General features: G+C 40.1%; 1 protein-coding gene across 4 annotated transcripts in view; it reads right to left on the bottom strand.

Annotated features, from left to right (window-relative positions):
* The window catches only part of PARP14 (poly(ADP-ribose) polymerase family member 14), a 58536-nt gene that overhangs the window by 29213 nt on the left and 7516 nt on the right, over window positions 1-21807 (bottom strand). For all 4 annotated transcript variants that reach the window (XR_009734558.1, XM_061406502.1, XM_061406380.1 and 1 more), the window contains exons 4-10: window positions 19037-19279; window positions 16333-16569; window positions 8674-10916; window positions 6454-6690; window positions 5701-5922; window positions 2370-2448; window positions 113-262 (exon numbers count right to left, since the gene is read on the bottom strand). Coding sequence is in view for 3 of the 4 variants with exons in the window: in XM_061406502.1 (XP_061262486.1) it covers window positions 113-262; window positions 2370-2448; window positions 5701-5922; window positions 6454-6690; window positions 8674-10916; window positions 16333-16569; window positions 19037-19279 (3411 nt within the window). In the remaining variant the exon portion in view is untranslated. The remainder of the gene's footprint in view (window positions 1-112; window positions 263-2369; window positions 2449-5700; window positions 5923-6453; window positions 6691-8673; window positions 10917-16332; window positions 16570-19036; window positions 19280-21807) is intronic.

Below are 21807 nucleotides of genomic sequence, written 5' to 3'. Positions count from 1 at the left end.
ATTAATTAGTATTAATAAGACAGAGTTGTAGAAACCAGTTTGGCTATAGGAACCCTACTTCATGGGCTCTACTGTGACTATTACACTAGTCAAAATTCTGTAAGTCAAGTACCTGCTTTGAGATTAAATGACTTTGATGTTGAATTTACGATCACATCTGCCTCTTCTTTGCTGATATCTCCAGAGGCTACCTGGAAAATCATGGGCCCAATCTTCATTTCATACACCCCTAAATCAGGGTTAGAAATAGTTCCATAGAAATCTGACAAGGGGAAAAAAAATGGAGTCAGTAACAAGTCAGCAATAGCAAGAATGACTTAGGTTTCCTGGTCCTCACCTGTGCCCCGCTCAACCTTCTCTTTCTCTCTCTCTGCCCCTCTATGTGATCTCTGGCATTTAACTTGGCCCTGCCTCTGAGCCCTGATGGTCTATTTCTGGCAAAGGATTATAAAATATAATATATATCGAACGTGGACTTCAGTTGCTGATCGAGGTGAATCAGTCAACTTGAGCCTTTCTTCTCCACTGATTACAAGTGAAAACATGGGACACACACAAAAAGCCACTCTCGGAGAACTGAGACATTCACAACAGCAGGCAAATTGGGGAAGGGAGTCAGAATTGGAAGAAGCAGCCTTTAGTGCTTCCCATTTTGTTTGGTAATTTTTCCTCTTTTATCTCCCAGCCTTGACCCAAGCATGGCCCTCATTACAGAACTACACAATGAAGACAGGCAGCAAAACTCTCAGAGAATGTCTATCTTGTGGCCAGAGGACTAAGAAAATAGGTCCCCGTGAGCTGAAGAGAATAGCAGAGAAGCCTCATTTTTTCCCGTACTTTTCCTTTCTAAATCTAGACCCTGTATAAGGTGCCCTGGATGTAGAACTCCACAGTGACACCACGGGGAGCTAAAACTGAGGGAGATTCTATATTCCCGTCCAGAAGAATCAGGGGAAAAAAAAAGGGACTTGTGGTCTGAAAAGTGTCTATGTGCTATACGAGAAATCCTTGGCTTTTTGTTTGTTAGGTCCCCTCCCTACCCCCTCTGCTTTGCCCAAGGGCAACTCTGATCTCTCAAAATTATAAGGCAACAGAACTTGCAGCTTCAACTCTGACAGAACCTTGTCCTTCTGGCCAGAAGACCTGGAGAATAGCCTTCTGCAAGACAATGTAAGGGGAATGCTGGGGCAGTGAGCTGGAGAGGGTGACCCCCTGTTCTCTGTATGACCGCACATGGGTAGACCCAAGCTGCACAGCAAAGGCTTTAGGAATGGAATTGATCTTAACCACTGTCCAAACATAAGGTGAGGCAGAACTTGTAGAAGGAAGCTAACTGACTGGCTGCCTGCTCAAACAAAGGAAACAATGACCATTTTCCAGAGGATTTTAACAGGACCCTAGTCGTACAGCATAATGTTTAAAATGCCCATTCTATAATCCAAACTTGCTTGTCACCCAACAAACCAGGAAAATGTGATCAATTCTCAAGTATAAAGACGCTCAATATAGATGCTAATCTTAAAGTGACTCAGATGTTGGAATAATCAGACAGTTTTTAAAGGCTCTACTATAACTACTATAACTCTCTGAGGGCAAAGTAAACACATTTGAATGCATGAAAGTAATCTGGAATGAAAGGAAAAATAGGGATCTCTACAGAGAAATATAAACTATAAAATAATAATCAAACGGACATTTTAGAACTTAAAAGACAATGTTTGAAATTAAAAGTTCACTGGATAGGCTATATATAGTATAGTAGACAGAAAAAATCAGTGAATTTGAAGGTAGATTAATAAATGTTATCCAATCTGAAGAACAGAGAGAAAAAAGATGGAAATTAAAAAAAAAAGAACAGATCTTCAGAAATACTATCAGAAGGCTTACCATTTGTGTTATTGAAGCACCAGAGGGAGAGGAGAGAGACCAGTGCAGAAAAATATATTCGAAGAAATGACTGAAAAATTCCCAGGTCTGACGGAAGCCATACATGTTCAGATTTAAGAAGCTTCAGCAAACTCCAAACAGGATAAACTCAAATATACAACAGTAACTTTGACAGAGGAGAAGCATTTGGTTGGTTTTATTTCTTTAAGTGTATCTATTTTTGAAAACACTTATCACATCATCCTTGGTAGCCTCATCATCACTTAAAAACCGATTGTACAGATTACATTTGGCCAGCCTACTCTTTCACCCCAGATCACATAAATATGACCAGTGTCTTGCATGCTTAGGTATATGGAATATAATTTAATATTTTATTTATCACAAATTGACTTTTTCATAAAAATCATCCTGTTTTACTTCTCACTGAATAGTTATTTAGCAATTATAAATAATTCCTCTATTTAAAAGCTTTACTGAACCTTGTGTACTTTCAGCCTTGGAAACTTTGTCACTGATGAAATTTCCATTAGCTCTTCTGGCAAATTCATCTGAGAATGCCTAGAAATACAAATACAGTTTTAACCACCACAATTCTCAGTAGATAAATCAATCTGATTCAGATATTTTGATCCTACATGCACATTTATGAGAGAACAATTCTCTAAGTATTATTTATTTTCATTATAGATTTTTAAGTTACAAAAACTCATAAACTCTATTTTTAGAAATATACACTATGAAAATTATCAAAGATGTGAACAAAGATATAAATATAAGGATACTGATTACAATGCTGTTTGCAACTGAGAAAAAACTAAAGTTTAAAACTCCAACAGGAAAATGGTTAAATAAATTTTTGTATGGCCATATGCTGTAGTATTTACTTCCCTGGTGGCACATATGGTAAAGAATCTGCCCTCAATGTGAAAGACACAGGTTCGATCCCTGGGTCAGGAAGATCACCTGAAGAAGGGCATGCCAACCCACTCCAGTATTCTTGCCTGGAAAGTCCCATGCACAGAGGAGCCTGGAAAGCTACAGTCCATGGGGTCACAAAGAGCAGACACGACTACACAACTAACACTTTTACTTTCATGCTGGAGTATTTGGCAGCCATTTTAAATCATATTTTTAAAGAATAGTTAATAGAACAGGGAAAAGCTTATTTTATACTATTAAATGAAAAAAGGATGATATTAAAATACATAGTCCCACATTTAAAAGTCCACATATATAAAAGAAGACTGGAATGAAATACAACTAAAAGAATTTATGCATTTCTTGTTCGGTTTCTACAATGAAGATGTATTATTTTCATAATCAGTAAAACCAAATATTTGCTGTTGTCAAAAATACAGTGTTAAGAGAAAGACAATCACAAGGACCCAGACACTTCAGTGTTTAACTTAGTTGTACCAGGAGAGAAATCGCTAGGGGAGTAGTTTCTTGGGAGTTAGAGGCCGGAATTCCATTTCTTTGCCTGGTAGTGACACACCAATATCATCACTTTCTTCCTCCTTATTACAAGCAACATGAAATTTTGTTGGAAATGAACAAGTAACATCTTGACTAAAAGGCTTATACAATAATGGGAAGAGGACCAGACAGAAGTGACTATAGAGCCAAGGTCTCAGGCTTAAAGACTACTACAAGCACCAGGCAGGTAAGCTACAGGAGTAAATGTGGACAGGGGGAAGGTGGACTGGTTTGACTCTGGGGAACTAGAGAGTAGCTGCCATTCAACCACAGCAAATTGTTCAGGCTCGTATCCATGTCCAATGTGCCAGAATTCTTGAATTTTTAGGTCACAGTGGACATCTGGAGCTTAATATGACATGTTTGATTCTTAAATGCCAGCAACAGAGTCAAATTGTTTAAAAAAAACAGCCCAAATAAAGCATATCTAGAGGCTCCATTCAGACCGCAGGCTTCTGTTTGCAACCTCTGTTATAGTCTCCACCTATAAATATTTCAATAAGTTTTGCTTATTTGGGGGCAAATAAAACCAAAGCTTAACTCTCTTTACAAGTCTTAAGAGAAAAAGTGTCACAGCCATGTATGGAAAAGCAATACTATTTCCAATGGCAATAACAGTGTCTGTCTAGGCTAACCCCTTTATCAAATACTTGAAGAATTTTATTCTTTAGGAAAGATAATGAAGGGCTGAGACTGCATAGAAATAGTGAGTTTTGAGGGTTCAGATCCATGTCATAGGACTCACTTCCTTCAATGAACCTGGCCATTCATTCAAAAACTCAGCATTTCATCTCTCTAGTTCATTTTATGTGTACAAATCTTAGCTCCCCAAGTAATTATGATTTGTAGGAGGGAGAGTACATGCTACATACCCATTGTGTAATCCATACCACTTTGTGCAATGCAAGTCATAGGGAGACTGTTCAAAAAGCATTTATTGACTAGAAATGACTGTAGTTACGTGGGCCAACTAAATGGACCACATATACTGCTCAGGGGGTTTAGCTGTCTGATTAGAATTTAGATTTGCTTGCTTCCAGAGTATTTAAAGGTAGTAGCTAGAGAGAGGGAAAAAAAAAGTATGACCTAAAAATTCAGTTGGTCCAATGATATATGGACATCTCTTAGATAGCTAGCCTTAATCTGTTATTTCTTGCACTATTATGGAACTTTTCAAACATTTAATATCATCTACTCTCCTGGACTCTAAGGACTTGGAGGGCAAGAATAATGGCCTCTTATTAAATGCTTCTTGTTCTCCCGTAATGCTGATTCCAGCAGCTTACTCACAGCTGACATTCAGCAAATGTGAGCTGGTTGATGAACTCTCTATGACCAAAGATGGTTCTGGTATTTCTGGTCCCAACCATCTTACTCCTATGGGGATGTGCTGAGTCCTTCAGTTGTATATTATTTTGACATTCTCCTATTTGTAGGACCACACAGTACTTTTATATTATGTATTAAAATTTCTATGTTAATATGGAAGGAAATTCTATAGATTAAAGAGGTTTAAGGGATATGTCAACTCCATTGCAATACTGGGGCCTTATTTGAATTCTGATTCAAACAAACAAGCTATAAAAACAAAATAAAATATTTATGAAATAGTTGGAAATATGAACATTGACTTGATAATTGATGAAATAAAGGAATGATTGCCAATTTCTTTTAGGTGTGAAATAGTATTGTAGTTAGGTTACTTTTAAAAAGAATCCTAATGTCTAAAACAAATACTGAATCAATTATGGGTAAAACGTATATATGGGATCCGCTTCAAAAATAATATGGAAGGAAAGGAAATAAATGGAGATAGAGATGAAACATACTGGCCATAAGTTGTTAATTATGAAGATGAATATGGATAAAGGGATTTCATTATACTACTTTGCCTAGTAGTAGTAGTAATTTAATCGCTAAGTCATGTCTGACTCTTGCAACCTCACAGACTGTGGCCTGCCAGGCTCTTCTGTCCATGGGATTTTCCAGGCAAGAATACTGGAGTGGGCTGCCATTTCCTTCTCCAGAGGATCTTCCTGACCCAGGAATCGAACCCAGGTCTCCTGCATTGCAGGCAGATTCTTTACCAACTGAGCTACAAGGGAAGCCAAATATTTTGTCTATTTTTGTATATGTTTCAAATTTTTCTTAATAAGTCAAATTTTTTCTATATGCATACATTTGCTTGAAATTTGCCATACTACAACTAGTCCACACTACTCTTTTACTTTCTTGTGTGAAAATACATGAAAGAAACAACCTATCAAACCAAGAAGACACTTGAAAATGTTAGGGCTCAGTTGACAGAATAACCAGCAATGAGCAAGACCATACCTGAATAGTTTCATGATCACTTGGATGCAACAGAAACCAAACCTCTTGTAAAGTTCTGGGTTGATTCTTTCTACTGAATGTGAATACTTCTGAGATGATTAATTCAGCAAAAACGTTTTTAGGAAACCCCAGATTTCCTGTTCCTATTGCTGGAAATGCAATTGAGTTTAAGGACAAACTCTCAGTGATCTCCAAACATTCTCTGATTATGTTTTCCATGATCTGAAAAGAACAAAGCACATTCTTATACATTTTTGCCTAGAAATTAGAGTTCAAACAAAAAGAACAAGAATTTAGCTACTATGGGATCTCTGCTTACTCCTTTTTGCTTTCAACAAAAGGCAGGTTAAGGGCAGTGAGAAGGGGGAAGGAAAAATAGAGGAGTAAACGAGGAAAAGGAAGGAAGAACATGTGAGACCCTCCAAAAAGATTCAAATGCATTCAGCAATGATGGAAAGAAGCAAAGCAGTTACTGTTCTGACCCTTCATTCTCTTCCATTCTTCATGCCTTCACCTTGCCTTCCTCACTAAAGAGTATCTTCAGCAACCCTTCCCTGAGTCCCAGCAATGGTTGAGAACCACAGTAAATTTATATTATTAACTAGTCCTTGGGAGAAGTCAGCTATAGCTCAAAGAAATGGCTCTGAGAATGTGATGTTATTACAGAACAGAGACAGGCAGAGTCCAGTCTACTTTACATTGAGAGTTCAAAGAGCTACCCAATTTTCTGGAGAATTGAAAACCAGGTCCCACCTTCTGTGATGACGGTCTGTCATTTCTCCAGTTCGGAGCCACCACGTGAAGCACATGCTGGCAGTGCAGATTGCAGCCGCTGGTTCGGAGAACAGTGCCCACATCAACAACAACCCCTTGTCCAGCTGTCTTCAATTCCTCCTGGAGCTTTTGTCCTGCTTTTTCCAAGAAGGCCTTGGAAAGGGGCCCTCTATCAAGCTCAAGATCCGAGGAAATGGAGTTGACAACAACATGGGTCTTAAAAACAAAACCAACAATTTGTTTCAAATTCTAAGAAAAAGCATTCATCCAGGATTGCTATATTTAAGCCCCTGGGCTTGGCACGGTGGGAGACAACTAAGATGATTAAGTTTTCAGAGATTAAAATACCACCTCAAAAGAGAGATACTTATTTAAATAACACTCTAGGACAAAAAGTAGCTGTCAAAAAGCAACACATAAATGGTAGGGACTCACCAAAGGAGTCCAGAGGAAGCGCCTTCAGAGGTCAGTGAAGACAGTATGAGTGACACGGTGTCTGAGAAATGGGAACAGTTGCTGCAGGCAGAGAGAGATGGGGAATTCCTTCAGGAGGGGCAACAGCATGGGCAGAAGCAGGGTAGGTTGTGAGCAGCAAGCAGATTAGTTTGACCTGCTAGAGAGCTTTCACAGCAAAATGGTAGCAGCCAGGCTAGGAATACTACACAGCAGGTAGACTGCAGGGCCTTGAGTCCCAAGTCAACTGGGCTTCCAGGCATCAGTGAAGAGCCATGGGATCTTTTCCAGCAGGACAGTTAATATGAGCAGATTAATCAGGCTTGACTAAGACACCAAGAGAAGACGGGAGAGGGAATGGAACCAAGTGGTTGTCAAAGTTACCCAACAAGGGTCACCGAGAAGTGATGCAAAGCAGATCTGTGGCAGCAGAAGCCACACACCTATGGGAGTGGAAGGCATGGAAGGAATGTCTTACTACTCAGTGTCCAAGGTGAATGAGCATCGGAACTCATTCCAGTTACCGACCCCTGGCTGAAAGAGATTTCTGTTTATTTGCTTGGTTTTTTCAATGAGAAACAAAACTACTTCTATATTTTGAAATACAGCAATGTACATTCCAATCCTAGGTCTATCATTTGCTTGCTGTGAGACTTGGGCAAAATACTTAACCCCTCTAAATCTCATTCCTTCATCTATGAAATGAGAATAATAATCCTGGAATCTGCCTCATAGCAATGAATGAGAAAATGAACGCCAAGCACTTGGGAGAGTGCCTGGCACATAGGACACAGGCAGTGTTAGCTATTACTCTTGTAATTATGATTTACGCTAAGTAAAAATCAAAATTTTTACAACCTCTTTCCATATTTTAAGCTAAAATGAAAAATATTTTAAACAAAATAACAACTTGAACAAAAAAAGAGGATGAACCCACAAGATGGGAGAAGATATTTGCAAATCGTATATCTGTTAAAGGACCTATATACAGAATATACAAAGCACTCTTAAATTTCAGTAATAAAAAGATAATTTAAGTGGGCAAAGGTTGTGAATAAATTTTTCTCCAAATAAAGTATGCAAATAGCCTTCCCTAAGAATCTCTGCCCCAAGACGGCTCACAACTCCCCATTTGGGGAAGCACAGCAGGGGACCTTCCAGCACTGCTTGGATGTTACAGCCTGTGTTGAAAAAGTTGCTAAATACAGTTTTTAAAAACACATCACTCCCTGACAGATCTACAAGAACCAGCCCCACATAATACCCAGACCTTCCCCAGATCCACTTTCTACCTTCCTCCCCATATTTTCTTACTGACGTTGGGAGTTGAGAGCCCCTCAGACTCAGTACACTCCAGACTGCTGTCTTCTGTCCCCATCTTATGCTCTAATTTTTCTGTATCTGCTATCAAAGAATTTGACAGGAAATTAATCTTAGATTTGCCAAAGTATGACAGGTGTAAAAGCACTGAAAAAGTATATAGAGTCACGTAAACATTAGCTATTATTGTGGATTTTCACATTTGCTGGAAACTAGTGATCTGAGTACATTATCAGTTCTCACAAATAATTGACCAGTCTCAATTAGTGAGCACCTTGGTGAAGTAGCCCAGTTTTCTAAGGAAACCTATTTCAAGGCAAAGATGGAGGACATGGGATTCTCCCCTTGATCCTAATCTCCATTTGGCAGTAGGCTAACTGGAGTTCCCAGCACCCTGGGGGTTATTCTGAAAACAGGGGCACTCACTGTAGCATTCTGCACATCTTCTTTCACCAGGTGGATCCTCAGGCCTTCTGGGGTCAACAGACTTGATCCATTTCCATGATCTTTTCTCAAGTCGGGCTGGGCTGCTGCTGGTAAACTGGGCAGGGAAGCAACATCAGGCAGGGTGTCTTTAAATACACTTTTGGCACTTTCAGCAAAGGCCTCAACAGTCTTCTCAGCTATATCCACAAGGTAAATCTCTTTCAAGGTGCATCCATCCTTTTTACACTGGAACCATTCCTTGATCGCCAAAACAATGGCCTCCACACACTGGGATAGAGGAAAGCTTAAGGTTCTGGAACTAATAGCAGGGATGGCTATGGATTGGTACTTGTGTTTTACAGCCAAATTGAGACTTTCTTTCACAGCATTCTTTAGCTGCAACACACATTTCTGGGCCTCATCACTCTTCCACTGGGGCCCCACTGCGTGGATCACATGTTGGTATGGGAGCTTTCCTGCTTTCGAGATGACGGCATAGGGAGGTGAGAGCTTGCCCCTTTTCTTCAATATCTGGTCACAGTCTTCTTGAAGCTCAGGGCCAGCCGCTCTTAGAAGAGCAGCAGCCAATGCCCCCCTGAGCTTGAGTTCCTCATTGGCCGCATTCACCACCACCTGGACGGGAAAGTGCGTCAAGTCGCCTTGCTGCACAATTAGCGAGACTCCAGGAGCTAAATCTGTCCGAAAAAAGCACCTCTGCCCACCAGTGCCGCGTCCCTCCTTTTCTTCATCTTTCTTCAGTTCAATAAAACAACCAAATAATCTTCTGACCTCACTTTTATAATACCGTGCTTTATCCTGGAAGAACTGACCAGCTCCTGGTTTATCAGTATGGACGCTTTTAACACACACCGAATCCAAGGCTTGTCTGACAATTTCCATTCCCTCCAGGACTTTGGCCTTTGGGCCAATTAGTGAAATGCTTTTTTGCTTGTTCTCAGGATTAAAATTTACCTGAACATTCATCCCCCTTATATTTGACCAGATTTGCTTTTCTGCTTTTAAATAATCAACAATTAAGGAACTCTTTACTCCAGTCCATCTCTCTATTTTTGAGTGCTTTTCCACGAAGTCAGAAAGCAAGCCGTAGATTTTACGTACTTCTCTTTCACAGCCTGCAATGATGACCTGGGCTGCAGTTCCTGAAGTTACCTCCTGGATTACTACAGTCTTTGAGGAGGAATTGTGTTTCTTACACAAATTTCCAGTGAGCCCTTTCCAATTCTTGCCATTAAGGAGTTCCCTGTCCTCAATATCAATGCAATTACAAATTAAGGCGCTCTGCATTTGCTTTTCAGCTTCTGATAGGACTTCAGAAGAGAAGCCAGTTAAAAGGACGGTTGTGCCCTCTAGCTCGTAAACTGCAAGAATGTTCTGTGCTGTAAAGAGAGACTTAGAGAATTCTGCACAGTCAACCTGTTGCAGAAACTGGAAAACCTCAGGGTGAACAGAAATGTTTCTCTGAGCCATGGTGTATACCTTTTCCTGGATTTCACACTTTACTTTATACACTTCTGCAGGGAGTCCTTTGAAGCACATGTGTTGAGAGGCTTCATCATAATAAATTTCCACATCTGGGCACTCCGTGTGGAGCTGCTCTTGTATGCCACTGTGCAAAAGAAGTGAATACTTGCTTGAATTAATGGCCAGTTTTTGTTTCAGACTTTGCTCTTCTCTTTTAATATTTTGAATGGTGCTTTCTATTAAGTCCTTGATCTGTGGCTCAATGTTTTGTACATCCTCTGACTCCCCCACTAAGGTTACAATGCTTGCAAGTGCATCAAATTCAATCAAAATTCTATCATCTTCTAAACTGTCTTTAATGGTGTCCCACACTGTTGGATCCACTTTAAATGAGGTCACTGTATATTCAGACCTGATGTCAGAGAAAAGTGTGGAAGCATCTTTCCGCCAAGTCTTGACTCTTAGTCTTCCTTGATTGACTAATGTGGCTGCAGGTCTGATGATCACTTCATTGCTGAGCTGGCACCATGTCAACTCACAGTGACAATATCTCATTTTATCACGTATCTCCTCAGTCAGATGATTCTTTTTCTGCAAGAATTTCCATAAGGAAAGATCCAGTGGTTCTCTGAATGATGCCGGAAGCTTGATCAGAGGTTTCTCCTCCCCATACAAGGCTGTGCCCAAAGAAGGATAGTATGGGAACACAGAGAGTGGCATATTATTGAGGTCAAGTTTCTTGGTCATGATGGCGTCCATCACTTAAAGGAAAGAAATAAAATAAACTCAGTATAATGTTTCAGAAGCAAAAACAAGCAAACAAATTTTCCTATTCTGGAGAAAAAAAATCCTAATGTTTGTAAGAACTTTGATGTGACAACAGGCTTTTAAAAAGCAACACTACTCCCAGAGTGCTCAAATATACATTGATACGTATTAATACTACACAGGTATTCCTTGTGTCATGAAATAACTACTTTCCAGCCAAGAGCACTCTATGCTGAAATTCTGTTAGGTAAATTCTATTCTGTTAAGTAAATTCTATGATAACACTAATATATATGATCACCGCCAGGTTAAGAAAGAGAGAGGAGTTTGGTCACAAGCATGAGGAGGGTGTTTGCTCCAGTGTGAAGAATGTTTTTGTTCTTAAAGCAAAGCTCATCTAGGAATCATGTTATTTCTTTCTTTCTATAATTTCTTCCTGTACAGTTGCAGAAATTTAGATTTCATATATGATTTAGATTCCATTAATACTTCTAAGAGGTGGTGCATAATAATAATTATCATAATTTACTATGTGTCAGACAATATTCTATATGTATATAACCCTCACAACAACGTTTTGAAGTAGAGACACTATTGTTGTCATCCTTATTTACAAATGATAAAACTGAAGCTAGGAGATGTTAGGTAACTCTAATAGGGTCACATAGGCTGAAAATGGGGCTTCCAGGTGGTGCAGTGTGAAGAATCAGCCTGCCGATGTAGGAGACTCAAGAGATGCAGGGTTGATCCCTGAATCAGGAAGATTCCCTGGAGTATGAAATGACAACCTGCTCCAGTATTCTTGCCTGGAGAATCCCATGGATAGAGGAGTCTGGTGTGCTACAGTCCATGGGATCACAAAGAGTCGGACATGACTGAGCACACACGCAGACTGTAAATATTTGAGCTAAGATTCAAGCCAGTGTCTTAACCCCAAAGCCCATACTCTTGCCCCTCTTCCAAACCAAGGTCATCCTCATGGTCATCCGACAACCCAGCCCCAGAGACTCTGATTCAGTAAGTCTTGCATCTCCCTTGTCCCTGCTCTAATGCCCTTCCTGTCACATTTACTGGGACATCTATTGGGGGATGTGTGTGTGTGTAGAGGTACTCTTCTCCCCCATGCCCCTCCTCACTTTGTGTTTAGTTGTTAGACAGGTACAAGGGGTCTAAGCAGGAAGGGAATTAGAATGAACTCCAGTAGCAACTTGGATTAAAGCAATATCTTGTGAAAAGACGTCAAAAATAACTTCACCTTGTGCACAATTGGCTCCTAAGCCTGAAGGCAGACCTAATGAAAAGAACATGACCTTTGCAGGCTCAGATACATGGCTTCAACTTCCCACCATGGCCTGCAACAGGCTCTGAGTACCAGTGAGTACCCCCATGCCAAGCACTGCACAGATACAATTTAATCTGATGCTCACAACATTCCTCTGAGGTAAGTAGTAATGGGAGCCCTATATTATAGATGGAAAACAGACACTTTTGTGGGTTAAAGTAACTTTCCCAAGATCACAAAGCTACTAAGCACCAAAGCCAGGCATTTGAAGTCAGGTCTGTCTGGCCCAAGAACCATCAAAGATGTCACCTTTATGTGCCTTAAGATCGCTATACTGTTTTCCTCCTCTGTTTAAAAAAAAAAAAAAGTAACTATATAACCACAGATTCTTATGAGGATTCAGCAAGATACTATTACAGAAAACACAGCAAAAGATCTCATGTACAACAAGCATTCAGTAAAAGTGCCCTTCCTGACAGGGTGAGATATATGGAGAGAGTAATATGGAAACATACATCACCACATGTAAGATAGATAGCCAATTGGAATTTGCTGTATGACTCAGGGAACTCAAACCAGGGCTCAGTGACAACCTAGAGGTGTGGGATGGGGAGGGAGGTGGGAGGGAACATAAGTAAGCCTATGGCTGATTCATGTTGATGCTTGGTAGAGTATATGATACTGTAAAGCAATTATCCTTCAATTAAAAAAAATATTTTTTTAAAGAGTGTCTTCCTTAAGGTTTTGAGAATTGAATTCTGTGAAGCTGAACAAAATAATTTTAGATAAATAATAACATAATTTTAAATCCAGCTTTATCTACACTTTGTCTCATTATTAACTCTTTGTAAATGATAAAATATCCTCCAAGAAAAACTGATGTTCCAGATGCAGAGGCGACTGGGGCAAAGTGGAGAAGTTAGCACAGATTATGGTGCCAGTACAGTTCAGCTCAGTTCAGTCGCTCAGTTGTGTCCAATTCTTTGTAACCCCGTAGACTGCAGCAGGCCAGGCTTCCCTGTCCATCACCAACTCTCAGGGCATGCTCAAACTCATGTCCATCGAGTTGGTGATGCCATCCAACCATCTCATTCTCTGTCATCACCTTCTCCTCCTGCCTGCAATCCTTCCCAGCATCAGGATCTTTTCCAATGAGTCAGTTCTTCCCATCAGGTGGCTAAAGTATTGGAGCTTCAGCAACAGTCCTTCCAATGAATAATCAGGACTGATTAGGATTAACGAGTTTGATCTCCTTGCAGTCCAAGGGACTCTCAAGAGTCTTCTCCAACACCACAGTTCAAAAGCATCAATTCTTCGGCACTCAGCCTTCTTTATGGTCCAACTCTCACATCCATATGTGACTACTGGAAAAACCATAGCTTTGACTAGACGGACCTTTGTGGGCAAAGTAATGTCTCTGCTTTTTAATATGATGTCTAGGTTTGTCATAGCTTTTCTTCCAAGGAGCAAATGTCTTTTAATTTCATGGCTGCAGTCACCATCTGTAGTGATTTGGAGCCCAGGAAAATAGAGTCTGTTTCTGTTTCCATTGTTTCTCCATCTACCGTGCCAGACTCAGATTCAAATCTGGCTCTGTTACTTACTAGCTATGTAACCTTGGTCAAGTTATTTGACCTTCCTGTGCCTCAGTATTCTCAGATCACAGTAATCTAATAGCAGTGCCCATTAGCAGTGTCTATGAATGCACTTGGTAGCACCCTGTAGAGCTATGCAAACATAAGTCATAATCATAAGAAGGCACAGCCAGAGAAAGGGAAAATCAGTATATCTCAGGCACAGAAAATGGGAAATGAGTGAGTTTTGAACAGGAGGTGTGGTCAACATAGTCAGATGTTGCAAAGAGGTCAGGGCAAAGAGTAACCTTTGAGAGTGCCCCTCAGATGTGGTCTGATGCTGCTACCGCTGCTAAGTCACTTCAGTCGTGTCCGACTCTGTGCGACCCCATAGACGGCAGCCCACCAGGCTCCTCCATCCCTGGGATTCTCCAGGCAAGAATACAGATGTGGTCTAGCATAAAATAAACCTGAATAAAACAGTTCCCAATATTATACATACATATGTAGCATAGACATTCTGAGGATACACGCAAGATGCCCTCAAGATGCTTGAAAGCTTCATAGCTGTCAACTCCCAGCTTACATGAAGTTAACTTGTAGAGTAATAGCTTTATGTAGCTTTCTCCCTGGGCCCAAGGCCAGACTGAGAGAGATTTAAAGCACAGGCAACAGAAGCTCGTCTTTTGTCCCTTTGCCCAAGGAACACTAGCTCTTCCACTCCATTTTAATCCAAACCATACCTTCACTGCAATTTCCCAACACATAAAAGCTAAAAGGAGTTTCCACCAAGTACCCGCCATGAAACAGTTTAAGTGGAAAATTCTGAAAGAGATGGGAATACCAGACCACCTAATCTGCCTCTTGAGAAACCTGTATGCAGGTCAGGAAGCAACAATTAGAACTGGACATGGAACAACAGACTGGTTCCAAACAGGAAAAGGAGTACATCAAGGCTGTATATTGTCACCCTGCTTATTTAAATTCTATGCAGAGTACATCATGAGAAACGCTGGGGTGGAAGAAGCACAAGCTGGAATCAAGACTGCTGGGAGAAATATCAATAACCTCAGATATGCAGATGACACCACCCTTATGGCAGAAAGTGAAGAAGAACTAAAGAGCCTCTTGATGAAAGTGAAAGAGGAGAGTGAAAAGTTGGCTTAAAGCTCAACATTCAGAAAACTAAGATCATGGCATCCGGTCTCATCACTTCATGGCAGATAGATGGGGAAACAGTGTAAACAGTGTCAGACTTTATTTTTCTGGGCTCCAAAATCACTGCAGATGGTGATTGCAGCATGAAATTAAAAGACGCTTACTCCTTGGAAGGAAAGTTATGACCAACCTAGACAGCATATTCAAAAGCAGAGACATTACTTTGCCAACAAAGGTCCATCTAGTCAAGGCTATGGTTTTTCCAGTAGTCATGTATGGATGTGAGAGTTGGACTATAAAGAAAGCTGAGTGCCAAAGAATTGATGCTTTTGAACTGTGGTGTTGGAGAAGACTCTTGAGAGTCCCTTGGACTGCAAGGAAATCCAACCATTCCATCCTAAAGATCAGTCCTGGGTGTTCATTGGAAGGACTGATGTTGAGACTGAAACTCCAATACTTTGGCCAGCTGATGCGAAGAGCTGACTCATTGGAAAAGATCCTGATGCTGGGAAAGATTGAGGGCAGGAGTAGAACGGGACGACAAGGATGAGATGGTTGGATGGCATCACCGACTCGATGGACATGGGTTTGGGTGAACTCCGGGAGTTGGCGATGGACAGGGGTCCTGGCGTGCTGCGGTTCATGGGGTCGCAAAGAGTCGGACACAACTGAGCGACTGAACTGAACTGAAGTGGCATTCCACGTGATTCTGTTTCATGCTCCCTCTGTTAATCCCAAGCATAACATCCTTTCTTCCCCTAAAAAGTCTGGCTCCCTAATTCCTACTCCTCAGCCTTGATCTCTGAACATCAGCAAAATCTCCTAGCTGACTTTGCACATGCCTTAGAGAACTGGCAATCTATGTCTAAGAAACCCTCAGAAGTGCTTCCCGAAGGTTCAGCGGAATGAGGTTTTCAGAATTGCCACAAAGAACGATCCTACAGGCATCCACTGAGCATGTGATACCACCACTGTTAATTTCTGAATGATGACACTGACAGGTGAAAAGGGAAGTAAAGATACTTTATAGAAACTGTATGTGTTTCTGAGTATATCTTTACTTGTTGAAATTAACTTGAGAATTTCTATCAAATGTACAGCTAAAACATAGATCACCTCTTTAAAAACAATATCTCAAAGACTCTAAGAATTATATATTTTTATATATTTTTCAGTCTATCGTAAGTAGAGACTCATGAGAGAATCTCCTTATATCTTTCAAAAACTTGATATTGCTTCTCCAAATTTTGAATCACTGGTTTCACCAAGTATCGGATGTACAGGATTACTACTTGGATTTCCGAGAAAAAATAAAACTTTTAACTGTTAAGATCTACTACAATATTTTCAGTTATGCCAGGTATGGTTTACAAAATTAAGATTAATAGATATTACCTTTTCTGTCAAAAAATTCAATCAGTGCTGAACTCTCCTCAGGGAAATATTCGATGCTGGCAACTCTTCCCCCTCCATTATGAGGATTTTCAAATAAACATTTTAAATCATGGTCATGAACACCAGGTGGCAGGTTTTCAACTCGAATTGTTTTTGTCACTTCCAGAAGTCTTGCAGAAAGCTGAAGTCTTTTCACTGAATTGTGCTTGGGACATTCACCGACAAATTTCAAGGCATCTACAAACCATAATCAATAAATCAATCAAAAAATTATATCTTCATATTGTATAGAAGAAATTGAATATTAATTGAGAAAAAGGAAGCAGGCTAAGCACTCAATTTTTAAATGCAAGATTTTAATCCCCACAGGAGAATCTATATGCCTATAGATTCCATGGAAGCTTCTGAAAAATAGTGCAAACAGGAATGTCTTACCGGTATTGCTGACAAGCATGTCCCTGCCTTTAGTCACAGCTCTCTCCACCTCCTTGACATCACTACCTGAATGCATCTCTACAACACAAATCTTATTTCACTCTTTCCTCAAGTCCTGAAATGGCTCCCCATCACTTGCAGGCATGAGTTTAAGCTCCTTAGTGAGGCATACAATGCCCTTGGCTGCTGCTGCTGCTAAGTCACTTGGCTATCTAACCCCAAACTAATTTCTAAACATCACCTCTGTTTATTACCTCCATTTATTTTATTTTCCATATTGACACACAACCCAGTCATTCTTTCAAAAACTCCATTCTCTCTTGCCGTTGTATATATAATTCGCTGCGCCTAAAATGCCCTTCTCCAATGTTTTTATCCTGCTCCTGTTCCTCCTTCTGGACTCAGTCCAATTATCTCTTTCAAATTAATAAATATTGATAGTGAGTCCGTGATGTACAAGATACCATGCTAGGATCTGGGGATACAGGGATGAATGTAACATGTCCTTGAAAGCTCACCATCTAAGAGGGAAGAAGTCTTGAAAGCAAACAAATGGCCTATTTGGGGATCAAATGAGGTGGGAAAACTAAGACTGGGAATCAGACAAGGGTTCTCAGAGTAAGCAGTCACTGATCTGAGTTTTGAAGGACAAAGAAGACTTTATCAGGGAGATGAGGGAAGGAAGGGGCTTTTCAGGTGGCTCAGTGGTAAAGAATCTGCCTGCCAGTGCAGGAGACTGGGGTTCAATCCCTGGGTTGGGAAGATCTCCTGGACCCACTCCAGTATTCTTGCCAGGATAATCCCATGGACAGAGGAGCCTGATGGGCTACAGTCCATGAGTTTGCAAAGAGTGGGACATGACTGAGCAACTGAGCACGTAAGGGGAGGAAACGTTTCAGGCAGAGGGACTAGTAGGGTGTATAAATAACACAGCATATCTGAGATCTGATAGCCTGTTACTTCTGCAGTATAGACATCAAAGAAGACCAAGTCACCGTGTTGGGTCCCCTTTCCTCCCATTCCCCACAGCCTGCTGTTCACAGCTGAGAAAAGCAGCTTTTCCTCCTGCATCTTCATTACTGACTTATGAATGGGTTTCTTCCTGCCCCATATGAGTTCCTCAAGAGCCGTAAGCAAGAATCATTCACCTTTGTACCTACAGCCCCTAGACTAGTACCTCACACCTAGTAGGTATGCAAGATTTTTGCTCAGCGAACAAAAGCAAGTCGACTTAGTTTTACCTTTATAAGAAATAATCATAAATTGAACCTGTGCTGGTTGATTAAGATCAACCATTCCACTGCCATGACCATGGAATAGTGAGGGCTTGGAATTGGAAAATTTCCTTGTCTTCTGCAGATAGCTCTTCCAATTTCAGAAACTGTCCAGACTCCCCACACACACCTTAAAGAGCATGCACTTTCTGCAGCAACTGCATTTACTCATCCCTGCATATGTGATAATCATGCAAGTACTAAGGAAATATATGGTAAAGAGAATAAGAGAACAGGCTCTATAGAGATTGGCTGCCTCGGTTCAAATCTAGCTCTTCCAGGTACTAGCATCTCTGTCTCCCCAACTGTAAAATGAAGGACAATAATAACCTCAGAAGGTTGTTGAAATGAACAAATAAATTGATACATGGAACAAACTCAGCATAGTACCTGACTTACAGTAGCACTATATGAATGTTTACTGCTATTACTATTACTCTCCAGTAAGTCCAGTTAAGTAACACAGATCAATATTTACTCATCTCAGTGAGACAACACACAGGAAACACTGAGTCCTCTGCTCAGAATCTCTAATAACCTGAGACTTTAGATTTCTATTTGGGTGTGTTACTTCTGTCTCACTTCTCTCTCAGTCTCTGTCTGTTTCTCTCTCACACACACGCACACCTACACACAACTCATACAATAAAGTCTGTTTATTAAACATACCAGAGTTTGGTTTCAAGATGAATTTGCTTCTCTTTCAAAATAAGAAATTAATATTAACTTATGAGCTACTAGAGGGGCTGACGCGGTGGTTCAGATGATAAGGAATCTGCCTGTAATTCAAGAGACCCGAGTTTGGTCCCTGGGTCAGGAAAATCCCCTAGAGCATGAAATGGCAACCAACTCCTGCCTGGAGAATTCCATGGACAGAGGAGCCTGATGTGCTATTAGAAAGAATGAAGCTTTCAGAGATGTTCCATAAGCTAGGTGTTCCAAACCCCAAAGTGTAGTGCAAGAAGGCTGACAAATGGAGCATCATTTGATCTTACCAGTATATGTTTGAAAGGTAACTACAGCCACATTAAAGTCTCGTATGATGTCCAATTTAAAGTTATCATTCGTCAGGCCACTTATATTCTCCACTAAAAAGATTAACATCTCATCAGTCACATTTGCCTTGAGATTTTCAAATGCAACCAAAGAGGAAATATCTTCACACTCTTTTGGGGTGTCTTCCTCTTTTTCTGATCTTCTACTGAGAGAGAGGTCTTCCTCTAGTTCTTTTGATGCATCTGATTTTAGGGAGACAAAAGGGTACAAGATGTTAGATTTATCTATCATGTTCTTAGCAAAATAAATTATCATAGGCTGACTCAGGGAACTTAAACCAGGGCTCTGTAACAACCTAGAGAGGTGGGGTGGGGAGGGAGGTGGAAGGGAGGTTCAAGAAAGAGGGGACATATGGATACCTATGGCTGAGTCATGTTGATGTTTGACAGAAACCAACACAATACTGTAAAACAATTATCCTTCAGTTAAGAATAAATAAATGTAAAAAAATTATCACAGGCTAATTACACTGCCTGCTTCCTTTCCTGGTTTCAAAGTTGACATAAGTTACACAAGTAACATGCCAATTATGTCTCAATAAAACTAGAATAAAGAAAGATTAAGAATTGGGGGAAAATGGATCTTAGGAGACTTTCAGCTAATTTAGTTAAAAATAAAAAGTATTTGATATGATGCTGATCATGATTATGTTCAATTTTATTACACTCTTTTCTGCCTTGTTTCTCTGAGGAACCTGCCTTGCTTTTCATAACACTTGACATATATTTCTATCAAGCACCATATTACAGTTACTGAACCAAGCTTCTCCAAAGCAAGGGACACATTTATTCATCTTTGTATTTCTGGCTCATGGTATACAGCTGAGGCTCAATAAATGTCTGCTGAATTGAAGATTTACTGCTTAGATTACCGGAGGAAAGCAAGATTATCCAATGATGCCCAAACATGGGAATCACCTAACATATTATGTTCTGAAAAGCAATAATTTCCAATCACTGGAGAAAAAAAAAGGATTCTTACAGCGAATGACTAAGGAATGCACATGGAAGATAAAATGGCACAGAGAATTATGTGTATACCTCAAACTTATGGAATAGCAACCACCCCAGTCAGGTGCACCTCTCTACTGTGACCATAAAGAGTTGCATATACACTTGACGCCTGAACAACATGGGGATTAGAAGCCCAACCCCCTGCACAGTCAATTATCTGTGTATAACTTTGACTCCTCAGAATCCTAACTACTAATAGCCTACTGTTGACCGGAGGTCCTACCAATAACATGAACAATTGATTGACACATATTTTGTATGTTATATGTACATCTACATATATTTTATGTGTTCATGATATAACTAATTTTTTCTTAATTTGTTCAGTATTTCTAAGCTATGTGGTTCATCTGTGAATTTCTTCCAATTGTCACAAATTTCCAAAAATTTTTCAAATATATTTATTGAAAAAAATTCATGTACAGTTTGATCCACACAGTTCAAATCCAGGTTGTTCAAGTGTTAACTGTATACAGAAGATCAGTCTCACACTATGCGTGTGCCCTGAAGCATGATGAGTATGTCACGATCTTTAGACATTCTGTGAGCAACTATCCCCTTAGAGCCCTATGTTTATGGCACTGGTTGTGTGGTGATGGGTACACACAAAAAATGTTGGAAAAGGAAATTACCGATTTTCTAAAGGAGGTACACAAAAAATAAAAATAAGAAAGGGAGCTGACATTATTATGGCAGAGTAAATGCTATCTGCTCACCAAACCCATTTTGTTTTCATCCTGGGCAATATTTCTGAAAACTATTAACTCCATTCCAGTTAATTTCAAGAGTCCTGGCCTTAGGGCCATTGTCAAGATTCAGTGTGAAGCAACTATTCAACAAAGAACCTCTTCTTCCAACTCTTAAAGGGGTCAACTTAAGTATCTTGTTGAAGACCACCCCAATTCCTGGCTGGTTACTACAATTAGAGTGAAGCTCAGGTTACAACAGGTTTAGTAAATGCATCTAAAATCTCCAGGACATTGGTGGAGGCTGATTGGCTCTCCCTGAGTACATACTTGGAGCATTAAGCAAATCTGAAACAGTGCTAACAAATGTTATGACAGGCTGAAATCTATAAAACCATAAGAAACACAGACTTGATTAATTCCAAAAACGGTACAGATATAAATGTACTACAAATATAAAACCACTTTCTGGTACAAAATTGAGCTTGAAGGTACAGCATGCAAAGAATCTTTCAAGAAACAGATATGGGTTTAGGGAGTCACAGTGAACAAATACTGGGAGTTGGGCGAGCCATATCTGAAGAAGACAAAGCAGAACTTCCTCTAAAGAGACAAAAAATTCTTGTCTCATAAGCAGCAGGAGCTTCTCAACCATGCATACTCTATTCTACAGTTTAATGGTACATCCATATTAGGCAGAAACAACCTATACATCCCTATCCAGGCATTTTGCCAAGTTAAGGCAGATCTCATCCCAGAGCTATTTTCAGAAAAGGAAAGCTGCAAAAATCTAAACATGTTCTTAAGAAAATTTCAATTTTAGAGGACAATATTTAAACTTTTCTTGCGAATTCCTCTTCCCTAAGCTTTGTATATATGGATCACCTTCTCTTTCCCGCTTGGCCATTCAGCCCAGTCCATCTTCCTCCCATTTAGAACAGCATGCTTAGCCAGGAAAACGCGTGTCTTCTTTAACAAACGTCAGGTGGCACGCAGGCCAACACCCAGACA

Source organism: Bos javanicus, chromosome 1, assembly GCF_032452875.1.
Source record: "Bos javanicus breed banteng chromosome 1, ARS-OSU_banteng_1.0, whole genome shotgun sequence".
Taxonomy (NCBI): Eukaryota; Metazoa; Chordata; class Mammalia; order Artiodactyla; family Bovidae; genus Bos; species Bos javanicus.
Note: the sequence above shows the minus strand (reverse complement) of the source record. Positions and strands in the feature narration are given on the sequence as shown.